At 41.7% G+C, this 13,238-nt stretch overlaps 1 protein-coding gene across 4 annotated transcripts in view; it reads right to left on the minus strand.

Moving 5' to 3' along the window:
* Nucleotides 1-13,238, minus strand: part of LOC105494624 (KH RNA binding domain containing, signal transduction associated 1) — a 47,363-nt gene that overhangs the window by 13,387 nt on the left and 20,738 nt on the right. For 3 of the 4 annotated variants that reach the window (XR_011623688.1, XR_011623686.1, XR_011623683.1), the window contains exons 5-10: nt 11,501-11,634; nt 10,504-10,705; nt 9,908-9,975; nt 8,934-8,992; nt 5,774-5,966; nt 3,116-3,175 (exon numbers count right to left, since the gene is read on the minus strand). Coding sequence is in view for 1 of the 4 variants with exons in the window: in XM_071096952.1 (XP_070953053.1) it covers nt 5,869-5,966; nt 8,934-8,992; nt 9,908-9,975; nt 10,504-10,705; nt 11,501-11,634 (561 nt within the window). In the remaining 3 variants the exon portion in view is untranslated. Of the gene's footprint in view, nt 1-3,115; nt 3,176-4,620; nt 5,967-8,933; nt 8,993-9,907; nt 9,976-10,503; nt 10,706-11,500; nt 11,635-13,238 lie in introns of those variants that run through there. The other variant, XM_071096952.1, reaches the window with a different exon arrangement.

Consider the following 13,238-nt stretch of genomic DNA (forward strand, 5'->3'; position numbering starts at 1 on the left):
GTCTCTACTAAAAACGCAAAAAAATTAGCCGGGCGTGGTGGCGGGCGCCTGTAGTCCCAGCTTCTCGGGAGGCTGAGGCAGGAGAATGGCGTGAACCCGGGAGGCAGCGGAGCTTGCAGTGAGCGGAGATCGCGCCACTGCACTCCAGCCTGGGCGACAAAGCGAGACTCTGTCTCAAAAAAAAAAAAAAAAAAAAAAAAAAGCTAACATGACCTTTAATTTATACTAACAGAAGCTAACCAGAGGTTGCAAACTGGTAGGCTAAAGGCCACATTTGGCATGCAGGAAATGTATTTTATTGGGACCAATAGTATTTTAAAAACTTTCTACCCAGGCTAGAGTACAGTGATGTGATCATAGTATACTGTAACCTCGAACTCCTAGACTCAAGTGATCTTCCTGCCCCTGCCTCCTGAGTAGCTAGGATTAGAGGTGCAAGCCATCATGCCCAGCTAATTTTTTTACTTTTTGTAGAGACAGAGTCTGCTATGTTGTCCAGGCTGGTCTTGAATTCCTGGCCTCAAGTGATCCTCCCACCTCAGCCTCCCCAGGTGTTGGGATTACAGGCATGAGCTGCCGTGCGCAGCCAAGCCAAGAAAATTTTTAGAGATGGGAAAGACACAGCAATGAAAACGATCTTCAAATACCTGAAAGGATATTGCTTCAGGGGTCCAAATCAGATTCAGTTTAAATTACTGAGTACAGGTCTCATTCAAAATGAGAGATAAAATACTTAGAGCCGTCTCTAATGAAACGGGCTGCTTTTGGAAGTAATGTTTCCTATGACTAGTATGAAGTACTATGTTACATGCTATCAAATGGATGAACCAAACACTATGCAAAGTCAAAGAAGCCAATTCCAAAAAGCATGTATTGTATGATTCCATTTATATGGAATGGTCAGAATAGGCAAACCCACAGAAAGATTAGTGGCTGCCAACAGCTGGGGAGAGAGGGGAGTTGGGAGTGACTATTAGCAGATACAAGATTTCTTTTTAGAGTGATGAAAATATTCTGGAATTAAATAGTGGAAATGGTTGCACAGTACAAATAAACTTAAAACTACTGCATTGTACACTTCAAAATTGTAAATTGTATGCTGTGTGAATTTTTCCTCAAAACAGAAACAAAGGTAGAAAGGGACCAAATGAGATACTTATTAACTCTGTTAGGATATTATGATGCACACAGTGATAAATGTCAGGTATTATCAACTTCATTTGATGATAAATGAGGCACTGAAAGGGTTTTGTTTCTAAGGTGACAAAGGCTCACATGAAGCGGAGCCAGGATAGATACCCAATCTTGATCTTGCCTGTCTCTAAAGCTTACAGAATTGTAATAAAAATTTACAGGTTGGCTGGGTGCAGTGGCTCACACCTATGATCCTAGCACTTTGGGAGGCTGAGGTGGGTGGATTACTTGAAGCCAGGAGTTCAAGATTAGCCTGGCCAACATGGTGAAACCCCATCTCTACTAAAAATATAAAAATTATCCAGGCGTTGTGGTATGTGCCTATAATCCCAGCTACTCGGGAGGCTGAGGCAGGGGAATCGCTTGAACCCGGGAGGCAGAGGTTGCAGTAAGCTGAAATCACACCACTGTACTCCAGCCTGGGCAATAGAGTTGAGACTCCACCTTAAAATAAATAAATAAATAAAGTTCACAGGTAGTGAGTGACAGAATTTTACAGAAAATACTTGGGCCAATGGGCGAAGCTAAACGTCCAGAACAGGCAGAACACCAGCAGGCCTGGGTCCACAAACAACAGAACCCGCCTTTCCAAGCACAGTCCAGATGAAAGGTTTCCCCAAACTTCTAATCCATTTTTCTTCTTCAGACTACCCTAGGAAGAGTGGAGACTAAATTCTCTACATTCAGGGATTCCCCCCTGCTAAATTTCCTAGCCATTCATGTGACCAACATCAAACTTAGGACTTGCCAGGTGCCCAGAAACTTGTTCAGCACACATACCCCTCCTTAAAGCTTCCAGATCTCTCAGAGGCTGAGAGGCAGGTTTGGAAGAAAAAGAAATTCCAAGAAGTCAAATTTCACTGTGAAAGGTTCTATGTGCCTTTGGCTTACCTAGTTAGGCCTTTCTCCTCAGTGTCATCCTAATCCTAACACCTCACTCAGAGCAGAGAGAAAAATCAGCCAGTTAGTTGCTTAATGGCTTCAATTAACAGGAAAGCTCACTGTTGTCACAGCCCCCAACTATACAAACCAGGGAGTTAAACTTTAGGAAAAGTGTTCTGTAGGCTCCATGTCCTTTCTTCTATACCGCAATTATCCCTATGAAGGATCTCCTAATAAGGAGACTAAGGACAGTATAGTCTCCCTAGACTAAGGACAGTATAGTACAGGGTTAAGATGACAGGTTTTGGCAACACAAATCTTGGGCTTGAGTACTAGCCATACTAATTATGTGACCCTGGGAAGTTACTTAACTTCATTAGGTCTAAGTTACTTCTGTAAAATACGGGTATTACTGGACAATTGTTTCTGGTCTGCCCAGCATCCATTTCCCTTTCCTAATAACTCCCCAACTGCCTTTTGAGGAATTGGTTTTTTCTTACACATGTGACTCAGCTAATCCAGTCTGATATTCCTTCTCTAAAACCTGACTCTTGAGGCAGAAAGAGACCCGACATAGTTTCAGCTGTGCCCAAGGAGCCAGTTTTTGTTTCAAGATCGTTCCTTTGGTCTACCATTGTTGTCCCAGTTCCCTGTAGCCACTACAGTTCCCACACCAGATTTTTTAGCTTTCACACTAAACGTTGAGCCCCTAACACCTTTCTAATAAAGTCTCTTTTATTTACATTAGCCACTTCGTTGCTTGCAACCAATGAACTCCAAGTGGAATACCGCCTCATCGGGTTATTAACAGGATAAACAGAGTGGGATTCAACAGATCCAAGTTGATATTGTCTGGCCTTATCAACCATTAGATGTAAATTCAGTATGGACATGTAAGTGTGGTCATGTTGTAAATAAGGTACAAATGACCACAAGAAAGATTAACCCATTGACCACCTTATAGTCCACCTCCTAGCATAACTGTTTTACAGTTATGATACAGTTACATGGTCCTTAACAGAAAGCCACCTTAACATACCTGACATGGGTCTTCACTACCCATTCTAGTCCAGGTAATGCCTCAGGAGTTTTCAATCACCTGAAAATGGAGAAATAACAGATCAGTCTTTTGAAGAGGAAGTTTTTTTAAAGACATACAAAATAAAAGATAAAGAGATCCTGCATGCAGTTTACACATTACAGGAGAAACATGCAACTTTTAAGAAATTTTAAGTAAAGTTTCATTGTGAACATCAATATGGGGACCTACAGGGACTCATCCTTACACAGTTTTAAATAGCTGAGCAGAAAGCTTTTGGGGTGCAGCAGGAGGTCTAATCTACAGTCATTGAAATTTTACAATGTGTCATTTAAGATGTCAGACTTTGTGCCCAGGTTACATTACAGTTCACTTGTGATGGGCAGGATTATTAAGAGTTATGGCTAATTTATGCGGCAACATATGGTTTTTCTTTTTACAGCTATTTTTATTAAACAAGTTTTGCAAAGTTTTAACATTAAAATTAACAGCTAAAGAATTGTTTATGCAAGTTGCTGTCACAGTTTATGTAAAAGAGAAATATGTGCTATTAAAATCAGACATTTAGGTTACCTTTGGTTTTTTGCGATGCATGTTAGCTTTACACATCCTGATTCTCTTGCGATAATTTTCCTTTAAAAAGGGGGGTATAGAGTGATCTCTTTTCATCAAAACAAGACATAATGCCCTGAAAGCTGACTTCAAACCATGGTTGAAAATTCAGTTATTTACATTTTATCACAATCTACAAATACATTTTTTTGTTGGTGTGTTTTAAAAAGAAAAAAAATGTCCATCATGCACTGCTGCAGGCAGCTTGGCACTTCAATACAAGAGGATTTTTCACCCCCGAGCAGTTTAGGTGGCTCTCTTAGGGAAGCCATGAGAACCCTGAGAATCAGCATAGAGTAGAAGAGGGACCAACCAATTCCATCATTTCCTCTCTTGGTCTCTTACGAGGGGGTTCAGAGCCAGCCTATCATGCCAAATCCTGCCCCAGCCCAGCTGAGTTATCAGCATTTCTGGGATTCAAAGAGAAACCCTCAAGGGCACCCAGAGTTGGCTGAACTGTCATGTCTAAAGGCAGGTGCTGTCCCCTTCTGAGCTCATACAAATTATTTGGTGTCACACTTTAGAGCCACCTAGGGGCTCTACAGAAGGTGCAAACCAGGCTGGCTCGCACTTTTAAATACTGAGACCTATGTATGGAAACCAAGTTACAGCTCAGCTGAGTTGAAAACTCTCCATAAATTATAATTTTTGATAGGATTGGATACAACTGCTTCCAACAACTTCCAGGGGGTGAAAAAACTTTGGTTATTTTTAAACTAAAACTTAACAACTCCATCAACTTTTTTTTTGGTAAACTTAAAATAAAATCCCCCCCACCACTTTTAAGAATGTTTCCAACTTTTAACAAGCCCATTAACTTTAGAGTTAATTTAAGTTTATTTGAAAGAGAAAACTATTTTATGGTCCACCCAAAAAAATGACAATTCATCACATTTACTTTGATTAAAAAAGGACTAAACTTTATTGACAAACTGCTGCAGACATTTTGACATAAGTTTAAGCTACCTATTTAGGCAGACTTACACATGTAGCATTTAACCTTCCGAGAACAAAATGGGAGGACGGTACAAATCCAATTAGGACTTTAACTTATGTACAAAGTGGATTTTGATTCCTTTTTCATTCAGCTGCAGTGTCCCTTTTTATATCATGCTAGTGTTGAGACATACTTGACTAACTTGGGAACAGTTCGATATTGACAACCGTCAACTTAAGAAAATCATCAGCTTTTGGCCCCAGCGTCCAAGTGAGCCTTTCATGGAGTGCAGAATCTCAAATGGACAAAATATTTTGTCTTTTTAAATACTGAAAATTTAATTATTAATCCTATGACTGAAAGATTCTTCATGGCTAAAAAGCTCTGCATCAAACTCAATTCAGGAGGCCTTCCCTCCCCACCACCATCAACCTCTTCAAAACCTACTCCATCCCCCTAAGTATCTCTCAACACAGTATGTCTGGGGCTAGATTTCAAAACCCACGTAATGAAAAAGTCAGTTTTACAAGCCTAATTTTGTTGTTGTTTTATATCAATTAACGTTAAAAATTGCATCAACTATTTAATTCATGAGGATCTTTCGTATTAAAATTTAACCTTAAGATTCAACCGCCATGTGCTTTTATAAAGGAAACATTTTTTAGAGACGTCTGAGCTCACTTTTACATGGTGGTGCCTACTGCCGTTAACGTTTGTGATTTTAAATCTTAAACAGCCCTGAATTTTGAAATGTAGCCTAGTTTGGGATTCTGCAACTACAACTTTACGGGATGCCTCAAATCAAAACTAAGAGAAAGTTAACAAGCCTTTACTTCAGAACCTTTAAGCAAGCAAAGTCACTTTTGAAACTAACAGGTTTGTGTTTTTTTTTTTACTCAACTTCTTTTTTTATTATAAAAGGTACACTTCTGTTTATATTTAAACAACAAAGAAAAAAGCATCTACACACTTAAAAAATTAATTCAATATTCCTAAATCTATTTTAACTCATTTTAAAATACTACGTACAGAAGCCAGAATGCAGAGTTAAGAATGGAATAAGGTGGGGAGAAGAAGGGGACCACGAAGAAAAACACTTAGACAATTACTTGTCTGTTGTGGGTAAAGCAACAGGAATCCTGGGAGATACAAGAAATCAGTAACAACTTTGCTCATAACTGATATTTTCCCCTCATGTTTGTTTTTAATAACGTCCATATGGGTGCTCTCTGTATGCTCCCTTCACTGGCCTAGCAGGAGGGGCCTTCAGCGACGGCCTGGTCCCATTCCAGTCGTCCTGGCCTGTGGGGAAAACAAAGACAGTTTATAAACCATGTGGCACTTAGGGATGAACAGGGATAGGTCACATAGTAAACATCACCAAAAACACTGCGTTTCTTCTAATGTCTTGACACTTCCCCTGGTGTTCCTTGCTTTCTACTTGGCTTGGCCCTATTGGGCAGTCTGGGCAATTTTTCAGTTTTGAGTGGAAGGACAGAAGGGAACAAATTCAAAAAGGCTGCCATTGACTCTGGAGTAATCTCCCACAACGAGGTTCTTCATAGACAAACGTGATCTATACTCCAGTCCCCAAACCTGGAGATACCCAACACACCTTGCTTGAGATAGTGAGAAAGTCAATTTTATGAGTCTGCAATGGCCTTTCCTGTTCCGAAAACAATTTGGCAGGCAGCTCAGGTAAGGCGGGAAAACTTCTCGAAGTCTTTCAGATTGGAAGCAGGCAGCCAGCCCCACTTCCACGCAACAGTAAGTCATGTTTCCTTATGGAGAAGTGTCCTCTAGCTCTCTGGGAAAAGCAAGCAAGGGCCACTTTCCATGGGGCCCTCCACCAGCAGAGCTGATACTGCTCGCTCTGGTAGAGGGATGTGCAATCAAACGCTGCACTGACAGCACTGTTTAAGATAATTCCAAGGCTGGGCACGATGGCTCACACCTGTAATCCCAGCACTTTGGGAGGCCAAGGCAGGCAGATCACGAGGTCAGGGGTCCGAGACCAGCCTGACCAACAGGGTGAAACCCCATCTCTATTAAAAATACAAAAATTAGCCAGGCATGGTAGCGCGCGCCTGAAATCCCAGCTACTCAGGAGGCTGAGGCAGGAGAATCGCTGGAACCTGGGAGGCAGAGGTTGCAGTCAGCTGAGATTATGCCACTCCACTCCAGCCTGGGCGATAGAGCCAGACTCCATCTCAAAAAAAAAAAAAAAAAAAAAAAAGGTAATTCCTTATCTCCTTTCTTAAGTTGACAGTTGAGAGAAGCCAGACAATGTGGTTCACATCCTCAAATGTTTCTCCTTTGTGACAGGGAAAAGCCTGAGGAATATGATCACATATTTCTAGAGGTGACCTCTTACGAAAATAAATTGCATTTAAGCTTATTCTTCCCACACCTTACACACTCTAGTTCATCCTGAAGTATTTTTCCAGCTGCCTGTATTCACAAGTATCTGCCTCCATCTTTATAGGCCTCAAACTCCTATATAGATCTAAAGTCACACAGAACCCTAATTATACCCCTAGTGTAACACATATGTCCATCACTTTCCAAGTGGCTTCTGGGTATCAACAAGACAGTTTCTTTTTTTTTCCTGACGTATACAGATCATCCTGGACAGTTTATTTTTCTAATTCTGTTAATCAAAGCAGAGATCAGAACAGATTAACTGTGGCAACATCATATCAGGAGCACAAAGAAAAGCCTGCCTCTTCAGTTTGGTCTTTTCTCCAGCAAAACAGAAATGCAATTTAGTCAAACACATACAGAGGCCCCACTGTACTGCCTCACTGATGGTGGGAAATACTTGGGTGCAATCACACTGCCCTTCTAAATAGTGGTATATGAGCAGAGCAAAGCCGTCTTAGTGATTGGCAACTGTCCAGTGCTATTTCGCTAAAACTGGTAAAAACAGTTTCCTTGGGCAAGCAGCTGATTGGCTACTTCATACTGTGCTGAGTTGGGCTCAGCTTGTCTGTCTCTGGGAGGCCCTAAGGGGCTCCTCTTTTTCAGCTAGGGATAAGGGGAGATTGTCAACCAGTATCTTAGTGTGAATTGTCAATTGATGAGCCCCTGCCAAGGACTCTCTGGAAGTCCCTCAGGTATGCTGAAAACACCTCACACTAAAAAGGTAGCTCTAGCTGCATCCACTGCCACACAGTATTCCCAATGAGGCCTATTAACACAGGGCCATAACTGGCTCTTGAGGACACACATGAGCAATGTTTTTTTAACCAAACCTCAGGGAACGCACCCTTGTCCTGATGCTGCTGCAGCCTCCATAGCTCTTTTGGGATCAAGGACTGTGTTGAGATGTCTTCAAGCCAACAAGGAGCTTGGTGCCAGTACTGTCCTGAATTGGCTCTTGCCCCTACAGCCTCTAATCTGATTCCAATAGGCACTATTTCTTTTTTTTGAGATGGAGTTTTGTTCTTGTTGCCCAGGCAGGAGTGCAATGGTGTGGTCTCAGCTCACTGCAACCTCCGCTTCCCAGCTTCAAGTGATTCTCATGCCTCAGCCTCCCGAGTAGCTGGGATTATAGGTGCCTGCCACCACGCCCGGCTAATTTTTTGCTATTTTTAGTAGAGACAGGGTTTCACCATCTTGGCCAGGCTGGTCTCGAACTCCTCACCTCAGGTGATCCACCCACCTCGGCCTCCCAAAGTGTTGGGATTACAGGCATGAGCCACCACGCCTGGCCCTAATACTATTCTTGCCCCCCAAACCTGGTCTGGCTAGCTGCTTGCCATCTAGGTCCCTTTCAGCTGACATCTCCTTTACAATGACATTCTTTTCAATTAGATCTAAATTTATTTTTTTAATGAAATGGGGTAGATGAGTACAGTTGTGTATGATTAAGTTCTTGTTATCTACCAAAGTGGCCTAGATATTGGCAGCAAAGGCCCAGAAATACAACCCAGGTCTAGCTATTTCCCTGCCTAAAGTAGAAAAAAATCAACATTAGCTTATAAGTCTGCTGCTCCAATCAGACCAAGCTGGTCTTGAGCCCTCGTTTAAGACACACACTACCCTTCCAAGAATAGCGATACCCCACCTCACTTTAGCAGTCCCTCTTTTTACCATGTACTGCAAAATTGAAGTACCGTGGAACTCTCACTGTCACATTGAGCAAAATCTTGGCCTTCTAAAGGTTTATCCTTAGGTGTGTTTGCCTGACTCTCAATACTTTAGTCACCAGCATTCTCCCAGGCACTTAATTGTACATTCTGCCCCACCACAGAGATAAAGACATACCATAAGCTTCATAAGAATCCTGAACCTCCCCATGTCCATAGTCATAATATTCTGAGTCCCTGAAAGCCAAAGACAGAGTGTTAGGAAGCTACAGAGTAACTATGTTTTAGTTTCACCTTTCTCTCAAATACTTCCACATTTCAGTCATTTTACTATGTGTATTAATACAGGAAAATACTTATTCTGCCCCATCCCTAAACCACAAAATATTTCCAATATATGTATATACTATGTACTTATAAAATAATTATGACAACTACTGCAAAGAAAAATGGATACCACAGAATATAAAGTGAAAAAGCACAATCCTAAATCGACCCTTTTAATATAGCATACATATACATGTACTCATAGGGCTCACCAGAAGGAAAAAAGAACTGTCTTATCACTGCCGTAGAATTCTGGGACTCTTTTTCAATCAATTCACAGGTAAGCTATATATATGGACACACAAGGAAATAGTCTTAAAGAGAAATGCAGAAAAGATTATGGTAATGGAATTTATGGTAAGTTATGGTAATGGAATTCAAGTTTCTTGTAAAATTTTATCAACTTTAATGTGGTTTTGATATTTTAAAATAATAAATCAAAATAATGTAAAGGCATTTCTCCTTGTTTCCATGTAGTCACAGCTTGGAAATTTTTCATCTGTTACTCTCAGGTTCTAAATTAAAATTTAAGGTTCAGTTATCCAAATTTACAAATCCAAGTGTGTGCTTCACAGATGTCAAAAGCAGAGGAAAGCACTGCATGGTGGCATGCACCTGTAACCCCAGCTACTAGGGAGGCTAAAGTGGCAGGACTGCTTGAACTCAAGTTCAAGACCAGTCAGAGTTGTGGGGGTTGCACAGGAGATATCCTCAAAAGGTGAACCATTCTGCTCCTCAGGGTTGTGCTGTCTAAATCTCTCTGTTCCTCCAACTCCCTCCATCCATCCTTAGGACACAAAACAGTGCTTATACTGCCTGACTCACCCTTGACTCTGGCTGTAATAGCCTTCGTAGCCTTCGTAACTTTGTTCTGCATATGTATCATCATATCCCTAGAACAACACCAACCAAAAAAAAAAAAAAAAAAAAAAAAAAGAAATAAAAGATCAAAATCATAGAATAGGAAAGGTAATTACATCCCATGGGAGTAGGTAGGCTTCTGAATTAAAAGGACATGACATTTCCCTCCAAAATGTTAATGCCTAACTGTAGGATAGCCAAAAGAGAAAGGGTTACTAAACAAAGAAAACCCAAACAAATACGATATGCCATAGAACAAGTGTGGGCAGGAAGTACAAAATCAAACTTTAGTATTATCAGTACTAGTAGTAAGAAATTCATTATAAAACACTACATTAAGGTACATCTTATTTCTTGTTTAATCTACAGGCCTATAGTAAAACCATGCCTAAAATGGAAAAATCTTCTAATAGTTCAACATTCACTGCAAAAGAAGAGGGCAGATTGCAAATCTTACAGGCAGCCCATGACACCCACATAAAGGACCGAGGCCCTGTCATTCAATTTCCTTTGGCAGCCTTCTAGGTATTGGGAAAGGGCATATTGTTCAAATTTCTTACATATTCTTCATATGTTTCTGGTGCAGGAGGTGGAGGCAAAGGTATCCTCTGGATGCCCGCTGTCCGTGCTCTTGGTGCTGGAGCACCCCTCACAGTAGGTGGGGGTGGCACGCCTCGAGTCACAGTGGCACCTCTGGTGATGGCTCCCCTTACTGGTGTACCACGTACCAAAGCCCCCCGAGGTGGTCCAACACCACGGCCCCTACAAAATGAAAGTTTATTTTAAATGGAGCTTTTTATAAACAGACTTTTATGTTCTGATTTGTTTATAAATTCTGGAGTTAAGCAGATTTCATGAAGCGTTAACTATTATTAAAGCACGGAGGAATGTACAGGGTAAAGGACCCACACTGCAAGATCCCCCAGGTCCTACAGTGGACCAGTTCATCACTGCACTGCCTTGGGTAGGGTCTGAAGAGTCTGAATACTCCATAAAGGTCAGTCACAAAAGGTAGAATTTTAAAGTCAGACCATTAAAAAATGCTAGGATTGTCCAAAATTAGAAGACCAAAAGTTTCAGCTAGACTGCAGCACTTGGCTATCGTCAAAGTGCCCAAGAGCTAGAACTCCTTTTTTTTTTTTTGAAATGGAGTCTTGCTCTATCACCCAGGCTGGAGCGCAGTGGCATGATCTTGGCTCACTGCAACCTCTGTCTCCTGGGTTCAAGCAATTCTCTTGCCCCAGCCTCCTGAGTAGCTGGGATTACAGGTGTATAGCACCACACCTGGCTAATTTTTGTATTTTTAGTAGAGACTGGGTTTCGCCACATTGACCAGGCCGGTCTCAAACTCCTAATGTCAGGTGATCTGCCTGCCTTAGCCTCCCAAAATGCTGGGATTACAGGCGTGAGCCATCATGTCTGGTTGTAGAATTCTATTCTCGATGCGACGTACAAATCCTGAGAACCTTCCTAAGTGAGACATAAGAGCACCACTAAAAGAGATGATACTAGTAGTCAAATTTACATCTTATTTCTGGGTGTCTCCATTATTTTTACCTGGGAACAGGTGGTGGAGGAGGTGCAGCTCCTCGGCCTCTCACTGGCACCCCACGTCCACGAGAGGGTTCAGGTACTCCATTCAAGTAGGACAGCTCTAGAAATTGCTCCTGGCAGATATCATCCATCATGTCCTGGGAATGAAAGATACGAGTATTGTGTAATATCTACAGTTTCTACTGAGAAACCATCCGGCCCATGGGAGCCTTGAATTCTAAGAACAGCTTTGAGAGCCCAGATGAGGTCTCACATCATTCATTCTCTGAAGTCAAATGGCACCCTACCTGTCACCTCTTTGAGAAAAGTCTTTTTTTTTTTTTTTTTTTTTGAGACGGAGTCTGGCTCTGTCGCCCAGGCTGGAGTGCAGTGGCCAGATCTCCGCTCACTGCAAGCTCCGCCTCCCGGGTTCGCGCAATTCTCCTGCCTCAGCCTCCCGAGCAGCTGGGACTACAGGCGCCCGCCACCTCGCCCGGCTTATTTTTTTTTGTATTTTTAGTAGAGACGGGGTTTCACCGTGTTAGCCAGGATGGTCTCGATCTCCTGACCTCGTGATCCGCCCGTCTCGGCCTCCCAAAGTGCTGGGATTACAGGCTTGAGCCACCGTGCCCGGCCGAGAAAAGTCTTGACGGCAGACTCCTCATTATTCATAATGTGCTCCCTGCCTAGCTCTCTGGATCACTTCCATTCGTTCTATATATATAACCTCTCCACAAGCCAGACTGAACAACTTGTAGTTCAGAGCCTGGCATACTCTTACACATCCATTCTTTGCAAATAGTTTCCTCTTCCTGGAATAATAAAAGCCACTACCATTAATGGAGCTGTATGCACTTGGCTCCATATAATAAACTTTATATAGACTTTTCAGTTTTATCTTCAAAATGTCCCTGAAGTAGGCAGATCTCCACATTTTACAGTTAAGAAAACAGACTCAAAGAGTATACATCAACCAGCTTAAGAACATAGAGCTAATAAATGGCAGACTCTAGATGTGAATTCAGAATTACCTGTCTCAAAATCTAGGTGTTGGATCAACAGGCTTTTTTGTCCTTATACTGTCTTTTTTGTCCACCTGAGGGATTCTTAACTCATCCTTGTAAGACTTGTCTAAATAAGTGTCTCTTGAAAAACCTTCTCTTGATGCCATTCCTACAACTCCTCTTTTCTCAAAGTACCACGTAATTCCCTACATGCAAGCACTTACCACATCATTTTAGAATTGTCTGTCACTAAACTGTAAGCTCTTCAGGAGCCATTTTTGTAACTTTACACCGAAGCATAGTATCAGACATCTGACAGATATTTAAGAAATGTTTGGATGAAAAACCTGAAGTTCAGAAAAATGAAATGATAACCTGTCCAGGAAGACATACAGAGACAGATATACATCCAGTGCTCTTTCTACTGCACTGTGAGGCATTACTGGTATAATTAATTATTCTAAGGGGAAAATGGAGGGCTCTAGTCACAGATGCAAAAATAATCTCACTTTTTTTTCCTCCACAAGAGGGAAAAATCAAGCCAAATGCCATTTGCAAATCTTTTCACACTTCCTGTTGAGAGCCATTCAGTCTTAATACTTCATGCATTTTTACACATCCCAGATGTATACAGTTTCCATAGATGATGCTAGTCTTTGATGCCCCCCTCAATTGTCCGGCTCCTACCTTACACATTACTGCTGCTTGAGACTCACACCTTGGAGAATCAAGTAACTAATGCCAGACCATTCCTCAGA

Source organism: Macaca nemestrina, chromosome 1 (genome assembly GCF_043159975.1).
Source record: "Macaca nemestrina isolate mMacNem1 chromosome 1, mMacNem.hap1, whole genome shotgun sequence".
Classification (NCBI taxonomy): domain Eukaryota; kingdom Metazoa; phylum Chordata; class Mammalia; order Primates; family Cercopithecidae; genus Macaca; species Macaca nemestrina.